Source organism: Penicillium antarcticum (genome assembly GCF_028974205.1).
Source record: "Penicillium antarcticum strain IBT 31339 chromosome Unknown utg000001l_segment0_segment0, whole genome shotgun sequence".
Taxonomy (NCBI): Eukaryota; Fungi; Ascomycota; class Eurotiomycetes; order Eurotiales; family Aspergillaceae; genus Penicillium; species Penicillium antarcticum.
Genome location: NW_026695299.1, coordinates 1,197,144 through 1,210,705, shown reverse-complemented (window position 1 = coordinate 1,210,705; position 13,562 = coordinate 1,197,144). Strand labels below are relative to the sequence as shown.

Sequence of the window (13,562 nt, the reverse complement as noted above, 5' to 3'; positions counted from 1 at the left end):
TTTACTGATTATCCGGGGTTTCGGAGTGATCTCATCTTGTCTCGAGAAATTAGGGCTTCGTGCGGGACTTGGCTAGAGCGCTCACGTCGGGTCGCGTGGCTGTACACCGACACTTGATTATAATGCTAGAAATACGGAAGAAAGTAAACAATTTTGAGAAGGCCCGAAGGGCGCTCAGGTCAAGGAACTCGTGCCATGTCCATGCGGTGCTAAAACATTAGGCCAAAGGTCTATATATACGTCTACACCCATACACAGACACCGTACACCACACACTGCACATCCAAAATAGATCCCACAAAACTCAAAGCACATCCAAAGCAAGTCCAAAAAAGAAAGGAAACAAAAAAAATAACCCTCCACCCTCACCCTCTCCTCTATAGTAGTAGCTGGATAAATCTGGCAGCATGAACAGATGAAAGAAAGCCCAGCTTCTCAGTAGGCCGATAGCCTGGGGGGCTGACGCCCCGGCTGGCGTGGGCGCTGGCATTTTTCTATGTCACATCGGCTATTGAGCTCGCTGGTCAATAGAAGGGTGCCAGGGCTGCGAGGATGGGGCTGCCCGTGGAATCGGTAGCGCCGGGGTGCTCGGGGATGGTGGGCCTGAGGGCTTGGTCACCGAGGTCGAGGGACCAACGGAAGATGCACTCGTCATCCGCCATGCTGGATGCTTTGAATGGTTATTGGGATGTTGGATTCAAAGCAGTGAGAATAACCGAGAGAGGAAGAGAAATTTGGAAATGAAGATGTGAAATGTTCGTGGGGCATTGTGCGAGGTCGTGGCTTTCTTTTTCGGTGCTTTCTGGTTTTGTCGATGCTCGGGGTATCGGTGATGTTCAACGAGGCTCCGAGGTAGCCCCGGATAACATTGAACTGAGCCCAATGACTATTTGAATTACTTTCATGCCATTTGAAATTGCTCAAGTGTATCAACTTTTGTATTCTATGCCATAGACCAACGGTGATATTAGCCTTACACCCCCACGTGAAATACAGCATAATATCTACTCCTTTGCCAAGGCCTGAGTGACCATTTGCTCCAACTTATTCATCTCAGCACTGAGAGCAGCCCGAGACTTCGTAGGATCAATACCATTGGCCTTGAACTCATTGTGAACCTGCGCAAATTGAGTGCTCACCAGCTTCCGGAAGCTAGGCACTGTACAACTCTCCAGCTGAGTGCTCGTAAGCTCGGCAAGGATGTACCAAATCAAGAAGTGCAAGTTCAATCGGAAATCCTTCACCTGGACTGGATCTTTAGGATTAGGGGGGAATCCTTCCTGAGAGAGGAAGACAATGAGTCTGACCAGACTCCATGCGTGAATGTGTCTGATTGGATGTGCCTTGTCATAGACGATGGGGTCGATCTTTGTGTATCGAATGGCAGAGTGGATGAAAGCGCGGGTAAAGTTTCCTTCGGAAAGTAGAGAGATGATGAGTTTGTCACGGAGAGATGCGTAGGGCTGGCGGGTGAGAGGCCAGTTTTCGGTTTTGTGAAGAGTGTGCATGGCAGCCTCTAGTTGCTCAATTGTGACCGAGGCTTCTGTACTAGATGCAGTGGCTGTTTGCAAGAGTTGGAGGGCTTCTCGTTCGGCATTCTCTAGGGGGCTCATGTCTTCCGGTGTAGAGATGAATCTGTCTTCGATTGTATCTGTGCCCTTGGCACATTTAGTACATTGGCAGTCGAAGAAATATCGCTCTTTTAATTCGTTGCGGCGGATGTTGTATGGTGTTGTGGTGTCAATGTAAGAAATGAAGATTTGCTCATCTTTCTCGATGGGACGCATGGCTTTGACGTAGAGTTCTTCGCCATCAAATCCGACTGTGGCGTTGTAATCACAGCTGTGGTTGATCAAGCCAGCATATGGATGTAGGTATAGACCGATGCGGTCGTACATGGAAGTGGTGAGGTTAAAAGAATTGAGATCCAGCTATAGAAATGTATTAGCAATAAACCAATGCAAGCGCATCTTGAAAGATATTACCTTGGCAGCATAGGTAGAAACAGTTGCTTCATCCACATCTGTCCCGGAGTAGTTCTTCACAGCCCTTGCAGTCAAAGTGATTTTATCAAGCTGACCCTGGCTCTCCTGAATCTCATTGATATGAGTCTCTAGATCATCAAAGACCTTGGCCTCCTCGGCACTGTACTTATTTTTTGAAGTACGCAGCACTATACGCAGCAGGGCACGAGCATTGTTGGGCAGAATCATAGGCTTGAGATTCTTGAAGATAGGACATTCAAGAGAATGAGCAAACTTCCAATCTTTGGATTGACAGGCCTGGTAAAAATAGGTTAGCAAATTCAACATATATTGTTTCTGCAGCAAAAATTATGCAGCAATCCAGATCCCGAATAACAAACGGCCAAAACCAACAGACCAAACTCACCCTATCACAATACTTAACAACCCGACACCCAGTACAAGCCTTCAACTCATTCCCAGTCTCCATCTGCCGCTTACCAAAACAGCCAGCACAAGTATCTTCTAGCCGTGGCGTATCAAGAACAGCCACGAAAGGTGTTTTGACATGTAAAACATCTTCACCGGGTTTGATGTCGGTTGTTGCAAACAGACCGTTGCCCATGCCATTGGGGGCTTGTCGGGGAACGGTCCTAGTTTCCACCGAGGGCAAAGAAATACGAGAAGTCATCTTTTGTATTCTTGGTATTTTTTAGAAGGATAATTTGAAGATATAAGAATCAGACGACGTCTTGAGCGTGGGGGATGGTTCTTAGTCATCTTCTACGGAGGCGGTGGACCATCGCAACAATCTGTTCTATTTGGGGGGATCTTGAATCTTCTAATCGCCTTGGTTGCCTTTTTTTGACATGGTATACTCGACAATAACCACAGAAACTCTGGTTTATAGTGTCACCAAAGGGCAAAGGACACCTAAAAGGCCTCCCCTAGGCTGGCACATCCAGTTGCAACTCCTCAACCAGGAGCTGAACCTCGTCAGCTTCTGCAAGCAACATCTCCCATCTCCTTTGTCACAATCCCCCATGCCATAACTATGTGTTCCTATTCGTGTGACACTGCTTAGTGGCTTCACGTTCATGGTGTTGATCGACTGCTCTTGCAACTTGATCTTGCGGTAGTGAGACTCGATGCCGGTTTGTAAGGGATTTTTAAACTGGTGGTACATGGGTTTTCGGTTAGCTATGTAGTTGATAGTTTTTGGTGGATGGGGTTTCTCACCGTGATGATGATGATGATGATGATAATAATATCAATGATAATGGTTATAGATATATAGAGGCTATGCAATGATGAGGCTAACGAAGTCGATAAGGGACGCTGGAATCTGTAGCCCGCTCTTGTATATACTTGTTATTGGTTTCTTTGATGATGATATAGCGACAGTAATGGTTTCAGGATGAGGTTTGACAAGGAAGTCGAGTGAATTTATAGCCATGATGCACAAACAGACCTGGCACGTATAGATAAGACCACCGACAAAGAATTTGCGCAAGAAACGAGAGACAATCGATAACTAAATATCACAGAGAGAACCCAACTCAAAATCCAGATAATCTTTTGATGCTCGAATACATATCACTATTACCAATTTACTACATCATCAAAAGACATCTCAAAAAAGAAGCATTCACAGACCAAAAATTCGTCTTTTAAAAAAAATGAAAATAGGACATAAGCGCTACGCCACAAGAGACCCACCTCTCGCAGGAAATAAATAATAAAAAAACATGGAAACAGCCAACAACTCAACAGAGGGCGGAAAAAAGACCAAAGGCATTCCTGAATCTGCGGGTCCAAAACAAGCCGAAATGCACGCCTTCTATCAACAAGATTTGCCCTACCCACTACACCACACCATACAGTGGAACATATATAGGTCCTATATTGGAACCATGACGGGAGGACCGTGGTCATAGGGGATATCAAAGGGGGTCAAAGAGAGAGAGAGAGAGATTGGGTTCTTTCTGTCTCCATCTTTTTGCTTCGACATGGTGGGGCTTTTTTTCGACACTTTGTGCAGGAAATAAATCATTTACAGTGCCTTCTTGCCACCGGTGAAGTTGGACCAGGTGCGGACCTCGGAGGGGACCTCGTCGGAGCGGGGCAGCTTCTCGTTCATGCACTGAGCGAAGAGGGTGGCAGTCTGTAGAATTGGTTAGTTATTTGGTTCTTTTACCAGGTTGTTATGTGGTGATGGTGACTGCTGAACGTACCTTGGGCTCCATAAAGAGGGGAACAGAGAAGTCGACAGCGTTGCGGCGCATAACATAGTCTTCGTCAAGCTGGGTCTTGCCGCGGGTCTTGGCAAGGTTGAAGCAGCCGCGGATGTCGTACTTCTGGAAGACCTCACGAAGAGCACGCTTGTCCTTCTTGGGGAACTCGATGAGCTGGACGGAGACGCTGTCCTGGGCAGTGGACTCGATGTGGGCCTTGACTTCGGGGTTGACAGCAAAGAACTTGTAGCCGAGAGGGCTGAGGTACTCGACAATCTTGGCGAGGTGAGGCTGGGTAACGTCGCCGCCGAGAAGAATACCTTCACCGGGCTCGGGCATGCGGAAGTTCATGGTGGACTGGAGAGAGGCCCAGTAGGCCTCGACGAGGTTCTTACCGAAGCAAGCAATCTCACCAGTGGAGGACATCTCAACACCGAGGAAGGGGTCGGCACCGGCCAGACGGGTCCAAGAGAACTGGGGAACCTTGGTGGCGAGGTAGTCACGCTTCTCCTTCATGAGGTCAACGGGCTCGGGGACATCACGACCGACGAGAGCCTTGGTGGCGACGTCGATGAAGTTGGTACCCAGGACCTTGCTGACAAAGGGGAAGGAACGAGAAGCACGCAGGTTGCACTCGATGACCTTGAGTTGGGGCTCGGCACCCTCGATATCGGCCTTGATGATCTGCATGTTGAAGGGACCGGTGATGTTCCAGGCCTTAGCAACCTTCTCGGCGATCTCCTTGACGCGGGCCATGATGGGCTCCTCGAGGTTGACAGGGGGCAGCACGAGGGTGGCGTCACCGGAATGGACACCGGCGGGCTCGACGTGCTCAGAGACGGCGTGAACCAGAAGCTTACCGTTGGAAGCGACGGCATCAACGTCGATCTCCTCGGCACCCTCAATGAACTTGGTGATGACAACCGGGTGGTCGGGGGAAACGGCAGCGGCGTTGAGGAGCTTCTCCTTGAGCTCGTCGACGCTGTAGATGACGTTCATGGCGGCACCGGACAGGACGTAAGAGGGACGAACCAGGACGGGGTAGCCGACAGACTCAGCGAAGGTCTCGGCCTCGGTGACGGAGGTAAGCTCCTTCCAGGCGGGCTGGTCGACCCCGATGCTGTCGAGGATCTGGGAGAACTTGTGACGGTCCTCAGCCTTGTCAATGTCCTCGGGGTTGGTACCGAGAATGTGAGCACCACCGGTCTCCTGGAGACGGAGGGCAATATTCTGAGGCAGCTGACCACCGACGGAGACAACGACACCGCTAGCGGCCTCGAGCTCGTAGATATCCATGACACGCTCGTAGCTGAGCTCCTCGAAGTAGAGCTTGTCAGCGGTATCGAAGTCAGTGGAGTAGGTCTCCGGGTTGTAGTTGATCATCACGGTCTTCTTGCCCATGTTGCGGAGGGAGAGAGTAGCGTTGACAGCGCACCAATCGAACTCGACGGAGCTACCAATACGGTACACACCGCTACCAAGGATGATAGTTCCGTGGTCATCGAAGGTGACATCGTGGGAGGTAGCGTTGTAGGTGGTGTAGAGGTAGTTGGTGTCGGCAGGGAACTCGGCAGCCAGGGTATCGATCTTCTTAACCCAGGGAGTGATTCCGAAGGACTTACGGCGGGCACGAACATCGTCCTCAGTGGAACCAACAAGAAGAGAGATCTGCTTGTCAGAGAAACCGAGCTTCTTGGCCTTCATCATGATCTCCTGCTTGATGCCGAAGAGGCTGCCAATCTCCTTGAGCTCGTTGTTGCAGTCAACGATGTTCTGGATCTTGTACAGGAACCACTTGTCGATCTTGGTCAACTCGTGGACCTTGTCAACGGAGTAGCCCTCGTGGAGCATAGCCTGGCCAACGGCCAACCAGCGGCGGTCGGTGGGGTTGCGGAGGGTCTCGTCAAGATCCTCGAAGTGGTCACCCTGGAGACCGAGGTACTTGGGGTCGACCTGACGGATGGCCTTCTGGAGGGACTCCTCCCAGGTACGGCCAATAGCCATAACCTCACCAACAGACTTCATGGCGGAACCAATGTCACGGTTGACGTGCTGGAACTTGCTCAAATCCCAACGGGGAATCTTGGTGACAATGTAGTCCAGACTGGGCTCGAAGTTGGCAGTGGTAGTCTTGGTGACGGCGTTAGGAAGCTCGGGAAGGGAGTGTCCCAGACCAATCTTAGCCGCAGTGTAGGCCAGAGGGTAACCGGTGGCCTTGGAAGCCAGAGCGGACGAACGAGACAGACGAGCGTTGACCTCAATGACACGGTAGTCGAGTCCATCGGGCTGCAGAGCGTACTGAACATTGCACTCGCCAACGACACCCAAGTGACGGACGATCTTGATGGCAGCAGTACGGAGCATGTGGTACTCCTCGTCAGACAGGGTCTGACTAGGGGCAACAACGATACTGTCACCGGTGTGGATTCCAAGAGGGTCGAAGTTCTCCATATTGCAAACGGTGATACAGTTGTTGTTAGCATCACGGACGACCTCGTACTCAACCTCCTTCCAGCCCTTGAGGGACTTCTCAACGAGAATCTGGGGAGAGAGGGACAGAGAGCGCGAAGACAAGTCACGGAGCTCCTCGGGATTGGCAGCGAAACCAGAGCCCAGACCACCGAGGGCGTAGGCAGACCGGACGATAATGGGGTAACCAACCTCTTCGGCGGCCTTGAGGGCGTCCTCAACAGTCTCGACAGCAGTCGACTCAGCGATGGGGATGTTGATCTCGTTCAGAGCCTGGGAGAAGAGGTCACGGTCCTCACTGGTCTCCAGAGTCTTGATGCTGGTACCAAGGACCTTGACACCGTAGCGCTCAAAGGTACCCATGCGGTTCATCTGCACACCCAAGTTCAGGGCGGTCTGACCACCAAAGGTCAGGAAGATACCATCGGGACGCTCACGCTCAATGACGTGAGTGACATATTCGGGGGTAACCGGGAGGTAGTAGACTTCGTCGGCAAGCTTGTGGTCGGTCTGGATGGTCGCGATGTTGGGGTTGATCAGGACCGAATGGACGCCGGCTTCCTTGAGAGCCTTCAGAGCCTGGGAGCCTATGTAACCGAGATTCCAAGGTTAGCTACTGCTCTGAAGAGTTATTTTGTAGGAGACTCTCTAAGCTCTCTGTGTTCCCCGCAGAAAAGCTTCGTGAGACCATCCCCATTCACCCTCTTGGGGAAGCTACACAGGAGCAAACAATTCAAGTGCAGCACAATTGTCACCAATTAATTCCAACGTACCGGAATAATCGAATTCTCCAGCCTGTCCAATACTCAGACCACCACTACCAATGACGAGAACCTTCTTGACATCAACAAGGTCGCTACCGGTCTTCACCGCACCACTGGCGAGATAAGACTCAGCAGTGGGAGGCTTCTCAGCAGCAAGACGGCGCAGGCTGCTAGAGAAAGAACGGAGCTGCTGAGAGCGGGCCGTGGGGATCTTCTGCAGACGCAGAGCGGAGGCCGTCGAGCGGACGGGAGTCTGGGAGGAGAATGCGCGCAGAGAGAGACCGGGACGGGCTTCAGCGAGGCAGCGCTGGCGCAGCAGGCCAGCCGCCTGGCCACATCGAGCAGCAAGAACCATTGCGCACTGCACCGCTCGAGCGGAGAAAGATCGGTTCAATTGCGAGGGTGATGTGTAGGAGGTGAGTCTACACTTTTCCGGGATTCTTTTTTTCCCCCTCTGGCTCGCTAATTGGCTCGTACCCTTCACCGTATACGGTTCCACTTTACCAGATAAAGGCGCACGAGAGCTTGGAAAGTGAGGTAAAGAGGGTGAAAGAGGGAAAGAATGTTGAACTAGAAGATTTGAATACAAGATTTAATATAAGAAAAGTTGTTGGGGAGCCAGTGGTAATTTTTTTTTTTCTCTTTTTTTCGGATGAGTCAATCTGGAGGTGGAGCCGGGGACTATACGCTCGGGGAACATTCTGATCTCCTATGACGTTGCTATGGCTATTTTATAAGAATAAACACAACTAAATAGACATCTATGTCTCAACTGGAGACCCTGAAGCAATTGGGAAGTTTGAGCAAAAAGCCAAGCTTGTGCGCAAGTACGATCTGCATGCCGATGCCGGACCTCAACGCTGTCTACAGGGTGGAGCTCCGCCTTATCTCTCAACTTGAACGTCACAAATAATGGTGTATACAGTAGGCTAAGGGCCAATGGTATGAAAACTCTGCCAATGGTCTAGACTAACGCAAGGTGAGAACAAAAAGTACTTTTTTAGCTAATTTATATTGAATGTCAGAACGGTCCAGTCCTTCTCATGTTAGCTCCAGATAAACTCATTTGCTTAATATCACTACAAACCAAAGTGACATGCTTAATAGCCACTTGATGCACAGACTCCTATTTCATCTCAGTACTGTATAACCAAACACTGGACGCAATTAACTTTTTTACTCGCTGCATGAAGATCCTGGGAAATCTGCGCCGGCTAGCTGCCGGTTGCCAAGCCTTCTACATATATATAATAGGGACCAAACATCACCCAATACAACGAAACAGTAAACAATAAAATAACAAGTCAAGAGGGTATATGAATCGCACACTAGGAACACACAATTCACTCTAAACCAACTCTTCCATTCAATCCTGACCAAGGACCCTTCGGTCGCTTCTCAATCCGAGACCCACCAGCCTTCGGCAGTTCTCTGGAGTAAGCTTCGGAGGCCCAGATATTCCCATCCCGCTCCCGTGCCTGGCCATCCATGACCTCATCGAGGTCCTGATTAAGAATGCTGTATACATCAGTAAGAGTCTTGCTTGCATCTTGAGCAACTTCAGTACCCAGTGCAATTTTTTGCTGGACAAAGTCTCGCTCGTTGGTGGCTGCAGCATCAGAGGCAAATGCCCATGCCTCGGCGAGACTGAGAACTTCATCAGTGGGCTGCTCTGAAGGTTGCGTCTGGGTTCGAGAACCGAGAGCGGAAACTGCGTGCTTGAACCGTGGCTGTCGCGCAACAATTGGATACTCGGGGAGCAAGTGGGATTCATCGCTCAGGCGGTTGAGAGCTCGCAGCGTCGTAAACTTTTCCTTGGAGAGTAAGCCCGATAGATAGGTTTTCTGGAGAGCCAGGGCCTTATGGCTCTTTGATAGTGGCACCAAGTTTTCACTTGCGTACGAAAGCACGTCAATTGGGTTTGGGGGTGGTACCTCCGCGGTAGTGATTTCGTTCTTGTAGGTTGATCTGGATGGAGGTTTGGGCGGTATGGTGGGTGGTTGGCATGCCTTGGATGCGGCATCAAGGAGATCTCGCCGTGCCTGTACATATGCAGCATATTGATCTGCAATCTGCTGCTTGCGCTCCTCAAGCTCCCGCTGGACCTGCTCAATTTCCTCCGCAGGAAGATCCTGGAGTACGCTTTCATCCGGGTCTCCCTGACTAACTAGTCGTTCTTCAACCCATTGAACTAGCTCATCGCGGGTCTTTTGTAAAGCTTGAGCTTTGACCTCTGGCGAGACTTCACTCTGGGACGTCTCTAGAGATGCATTCCGTGCCTTGGCTTTCTCGAAAAGCAGCTTTTCGCGATCCAATTGAGTTCTAGCACGAATAACAGCCCTCTCGAGATTGTGGACGAGTTCATCCAAGCCCGTTTCAGAACCACTGCGACCCGCTTCAACCTCGCGCAATGGCAGTTGTTCCCCTCCACTCTCAATATCTCCCAACTCAGTCGTGTCTCTCGTCTTCAACTCGTCGAGATAATGTTGAAAGACTTGCAGCTTGGTATGTCGCCGGCGATCGCGTAGGAGGATAAGGTATTCACGCAGTTCGACGCCGGGTTCTTGCTGATCCGCGTCGTCAGCAGGGCGATTTTGCTCGTTCCTCTGCCTCCTCAATGAGGCAACATTCTCAGAAGCCGCGGCAAATTCTTTTCGAGCTGCAACATTTGCCGCTAACGCCTTCAAGTAGTCCTTTCGTAGTCCGTGGAGATTGGTGGGGATGCGCTTCACCTCTCTAACGGCAGCAGTCGGCGCACACAGGGCAAGGTGGGACTGAGCAAGGTGAGTCGATTGGTTCTCGTCGAATTCGATAAACGATCGAAGATAAAATGTCAATGCCTGGCGGATCTGACGGGCTTCCTGACGGGATTTGACGTAAGGAGCCAGCGGTTTCACAACGGCTGGAATGTGGGTAGGGACAGGGTCGCTGGGTAGGGCCATGGCTTTCATTGGCCGTGGAGGCTATGCACACTTGAGGTGGGATATGAGAAATAAGCTGAGACCCTGACAGGTCGGGCTTCACTGCCACAATATCACAAAGGAAGATGTCTAGAAGTTGTTGTTTTGCTCCTTTGGGTGGAGGATTACATAACCTGTCGATCGTCGAGCTTAACGTAATAACGTTACTTCGTGTTTTGCTGCGAGGACGTTCATCTCTATATTAAATGGCATTAAATAGTCCCTACAGCAGATGATCTTCTATTGTTGGGCTCAAATTGCTCGATAGCTCCAAATGAGACATCCATTATCTCTTCATCGGGGTCCGAGCACGTCCACAACCTCCTGTCTACAAATTCCGTCATAGAATATAGATCGACAATGACGCTCACATATTCACAAATGGTTTAATAAGTATCGGCTGCTGTGATATGCTATTGAAGTGCAGATCCCCCAAATCTCTCGAGATACATCTCTACGGAGCTCTGGAATGTACGCAGATGTAGGTACCTGCACCAGTACCTGTACAAGTAGATCCCGTTTATGCGCACGGCCCAATGAAGCAGTAAACAAACGCTGAAGAGGCCTAAATTATGATTTCAGTCCAAAGTGCTCTGTCGCCTCTGACCCTTTTGATCCCGTCTCCTTCTCCCTGCTTCGCGAACTACACAAAGTAGCAACTTTGCGTCACCACGCTCGGAACCCCTCTATTACTGGTATGTTTCAGAGTCCTCCCTGGAATCATCAAGGGGTATTTTGATCACAGCCCCGATCTCTGACGTGGAGTTATGTATTGTTTATCAAAATGCTAAAACTGTTATAGTTCGCTGGCGCCCGCTTTACATGCTCCGGAACCCGACCTTCAATCTGATACTCCCCTATGGCGCCCGATTTGAGCACCGTGAATCCGTCTGGGACTCGGCCGCGTGCTTCCACAACGGTTCCTCCCGACATGGCATCACAGTCGCCGACCCCGCGGCAACCGGTACAAGGACCACATACAACACTGCATTCTCTTCAGAATCCCGGGAGCCCACCCCTAGGCACGGGTGATTATGGCATCACAAGTACAGCACAGGGTAAGTGATTAGTGGAAAACACCGCTTATGCTCTTCTCCGGCTGACGGAAAAAAGGGCCATTGCGTCACCCGCAGCCGCTGACGCCTTCGGATCTACATTTAGTGCTTGAAAAGGAGCAGGAAGCAATGGTGAGTCGGGTGACCAAGGCCCAAAGTACATAATATCAGAATGCTGACATGTGCTTATCAGGTAAACCGATTGACTCGCGAGCTTTCTCTACTCCGGCACCAGACAGCGTCCGTATCATCGACAGCATCATCTACATCCACATTCAATGAACCAGATGCACGCGCATCCCCTACCTTGAGCAATTCGGGCCGACCCCATTCAACACGACGGCACCGGTCCAATTCAAGCTTAAGCTCACATGCATCGGCGGGTCAGGTCCCCCAGACAGCAAGTGTAACGGGCATTGCGCCCTCCCGAGAGACCAGTCTGCACTCCCGAACTGCTCGCAGCCGAGAACCCTCTCTGACATCTCGCCGTCCATCAATCGGGTCATTATCAACATTCTCGCAGAGCAACAGCAGCGTGTATCCCCACCGGAACTCGATCTCGCAGACCCAGCTGGGGTATTCGCCAACTACATCCCTATCCCGTTTTGAAGAGGCAACTCAACACCGATCGGAGCTGGAATCCATCAAGCGGGAAAATGAGCAGCTCAGAAAGCGTGTCAAGGATCTGGAGCAAAAACTGAAGAAGCAGAAAGACACAGTGTCATCAGTATCAACAAGTGATATCTCTGTAACACCCTCTTCTGACGAGATTGCGGAGTAATTCAGCTGTCAATGTATCTCATATCATTCTTACACGTCCATGGGGGCGGTGCTATTTTCCTTTCGGGCTGGGAGTTTGCAGGCAAGCACAGAATAGTCGAGAAGCTCTTGGATGTACTTCAGGCAGCTCAATAAAATAAAAGAAAAAGACCAGATTAACGATGTGGCGGTGCCAGCCCCTCTCTACGTCACATGTGGCGCAGTAGCTCTGATCACTATATGTACTGCCCCTCCGTGAGATCTGGATTTCTCTACTTCTCTTTTTCCCACACCATTCATTCTATCTGAAAATGTCTGCTCCCGCTACTGTTCATGTCTCGGGCATCTCGCCCGCAACCTCCGAGAAGGAGGTTCGCGACTTCTTCAGCTTCTGGTATGGCATAACCTTGCATGAATGCATATACGAACACCGAACACTCACTGACTGGTTGGCATATAGTGGCAAAATTGTCTCTCTGTCCATCACCCCCGTCTCGTCCGAGGCCGACGCGCACAAGTCCGCGTCAGTGACTTTTGAGAAGGAGGCGTAAGCTACCCCGCACCCGGTTTCAACCAGATGATCGCAACGGAAACGACATCATAAACTGAATTGAAAACAATTCTAACCGAATTCACCCACAGAGCCGCTAAGACCGCCCTCCTCCTGGACCAAACCCAATTGGGCACCTCCGCCGTGCACGTCGAAGCCGCCCACAACATCGACGAGCTCGCCGGCTCCAAGGCCACCACGGCCGACACCAAGGAAGACGAGACTGACATCTCGCAGGAGGACAAGCCTCGCTCGCGCATTGTCGCCGAGTACCTTGCTCATGGCTACGTCCTCAGCGATAACGCCATCACCAAGGCCATCGCTCTCGACCAGAAGCACGGCTTCACCAGCCGTTTCACCTCCGCCCTGAGCAACTTCGACAAGAAGTACAACGCCACCGAGCGCGCCAAGGGCCTCGACCAGAGCTACCAGATCAGCAACAAGGCCACCAGCGGCTGGCACGGCCTGAGCTCGTACTTCGAGAAGGCCCTTGAGCACCCCACCGGCCAGAAGATCCGTGACTTCTACGCTCAGACTGATAAGCAGGTTCGCGATATCCACTCTGAGGCTCGTCGCTTGGCAGACTTGAAGCAGGGTAAGAGTGGTGAGGCAGAGGGCTCTGCTGCTGCCCCTGATATTCCTACCCCTGTTGCTGCTGAGGCCGCTGCCCCGGTTACCCCTGCTGCTCCTTCTGAGTCTATCGCTGCTGTTCCTCCCCAGGAACCTAAGGCTTAGATTCGCTGAGAATGTAGGGGTGGATGAATGAATACTTGCGCTGGGCGTGTTTCCTTCGTGTCTATTCTATTG

The 13,562-nt window shown here is 51.1% G+C and overlaps 5 protein-coding genes across 5 annotated transcripts; 2 read left to right on the top strand and 3 right to left on the bottom strand.

Annotated features, from left to right (window-relative positions):
- Positions 1-1,004: 1,004 nt before the first annotated feature.
- Positions 1,005-2,655, bottom strand: N7508_000448 (S-adenosylmethionine-dependent methyltransferase; the record flags this gene model as incomplete). Its single annotated transcript, XM_058458533.1, has 3 exons — positions 1,005-1,931; positions 1,986-2,282; positions 2,392-2,655. The coding sequence occupies 3 exons, from the start codon at positions 2,653-2,655 to the stop codon at positions 1,005-1,007; spliced, it is 1,488 nt and encodes a 495-aa protein (XP_058324755.1).
- A 1,362-nt stretch (positions 2,656-4,017) lies between these two features.
- Positions 4,018-7,786, bottom strand: N7508_000447 (carbamoyl-phosphate synthase (glutamine-hydrolyzing) CPA2; the record flags this gene model as incomplete). The annotated part of the gene is made up of 3 exons (XM_058458532.1): positions 4,018-4,128; positions 4,199-7,254; positions 7,441-7,786. 3 exons carry the CDS (start codon positions 7,784-7,786, stop codon positions 4,018-4,020), a joined length of 3,513 nt encoding a protein of 1,170 aa, XP_058324754.1.
- Positions 7,787-8,774: 988 nt separating this feature from the next.
- Positions 8,775-10,382, bottom strand: N7508_000446 (uncharacterized protein; the record flags this gene model as incomplete). The annotated part of the gene is made up of 1 exon (XM_058458531.1): positions 8,775-10,382. One exon carries the CDS (start codon positions 10,380-10,382, stop codon positions 8,775-8,777), a length of 1,608 nt encoding a protein of 535 aa, XP_058324753.1.
- Positions 10,383-11,250: 868 nt separating this feature from the next.
- On the top strand, positions 11,251-12,227 carry N7508_000445 (uncharacterized protein; the record flags this gene model as incomplete). The annotated part of the gene is made up of 3 exons (XM_058458530.1): positions 11,251-11,449; positions 11,505-11,578; positions 11,640-12,227. 3 exons carry the CDS (start codon positions 11,251-11,253, stop codon positions 12,225-12,227), a joined length of 861 nt encoding a protein of 286 aa, XP_058324752.1.
- Positions 12,228-12,516: 289 nt separating this feature from the next.
- Positions 12,517-13,490, top strand: vip1 (putative actin cytoskeleton protein (VIP1); the record flags this gene model as incomplete). The annotated part of the gene is made up of 3 exons (XM_058458529.1): positions 12,517-12,599; positions 12,666-12,752; positions 12,848-13,490. The coding sequence occupies 3 exons, from the start codon at positions 12,517-12,519 to the stop codon at positions 13,488-13,490; spliced, it is 813 nt and encodes a 270-aa protein (XP_058324751.1).
- Positions 13,491-13,562: the final 72 nt, after the last annotated feature.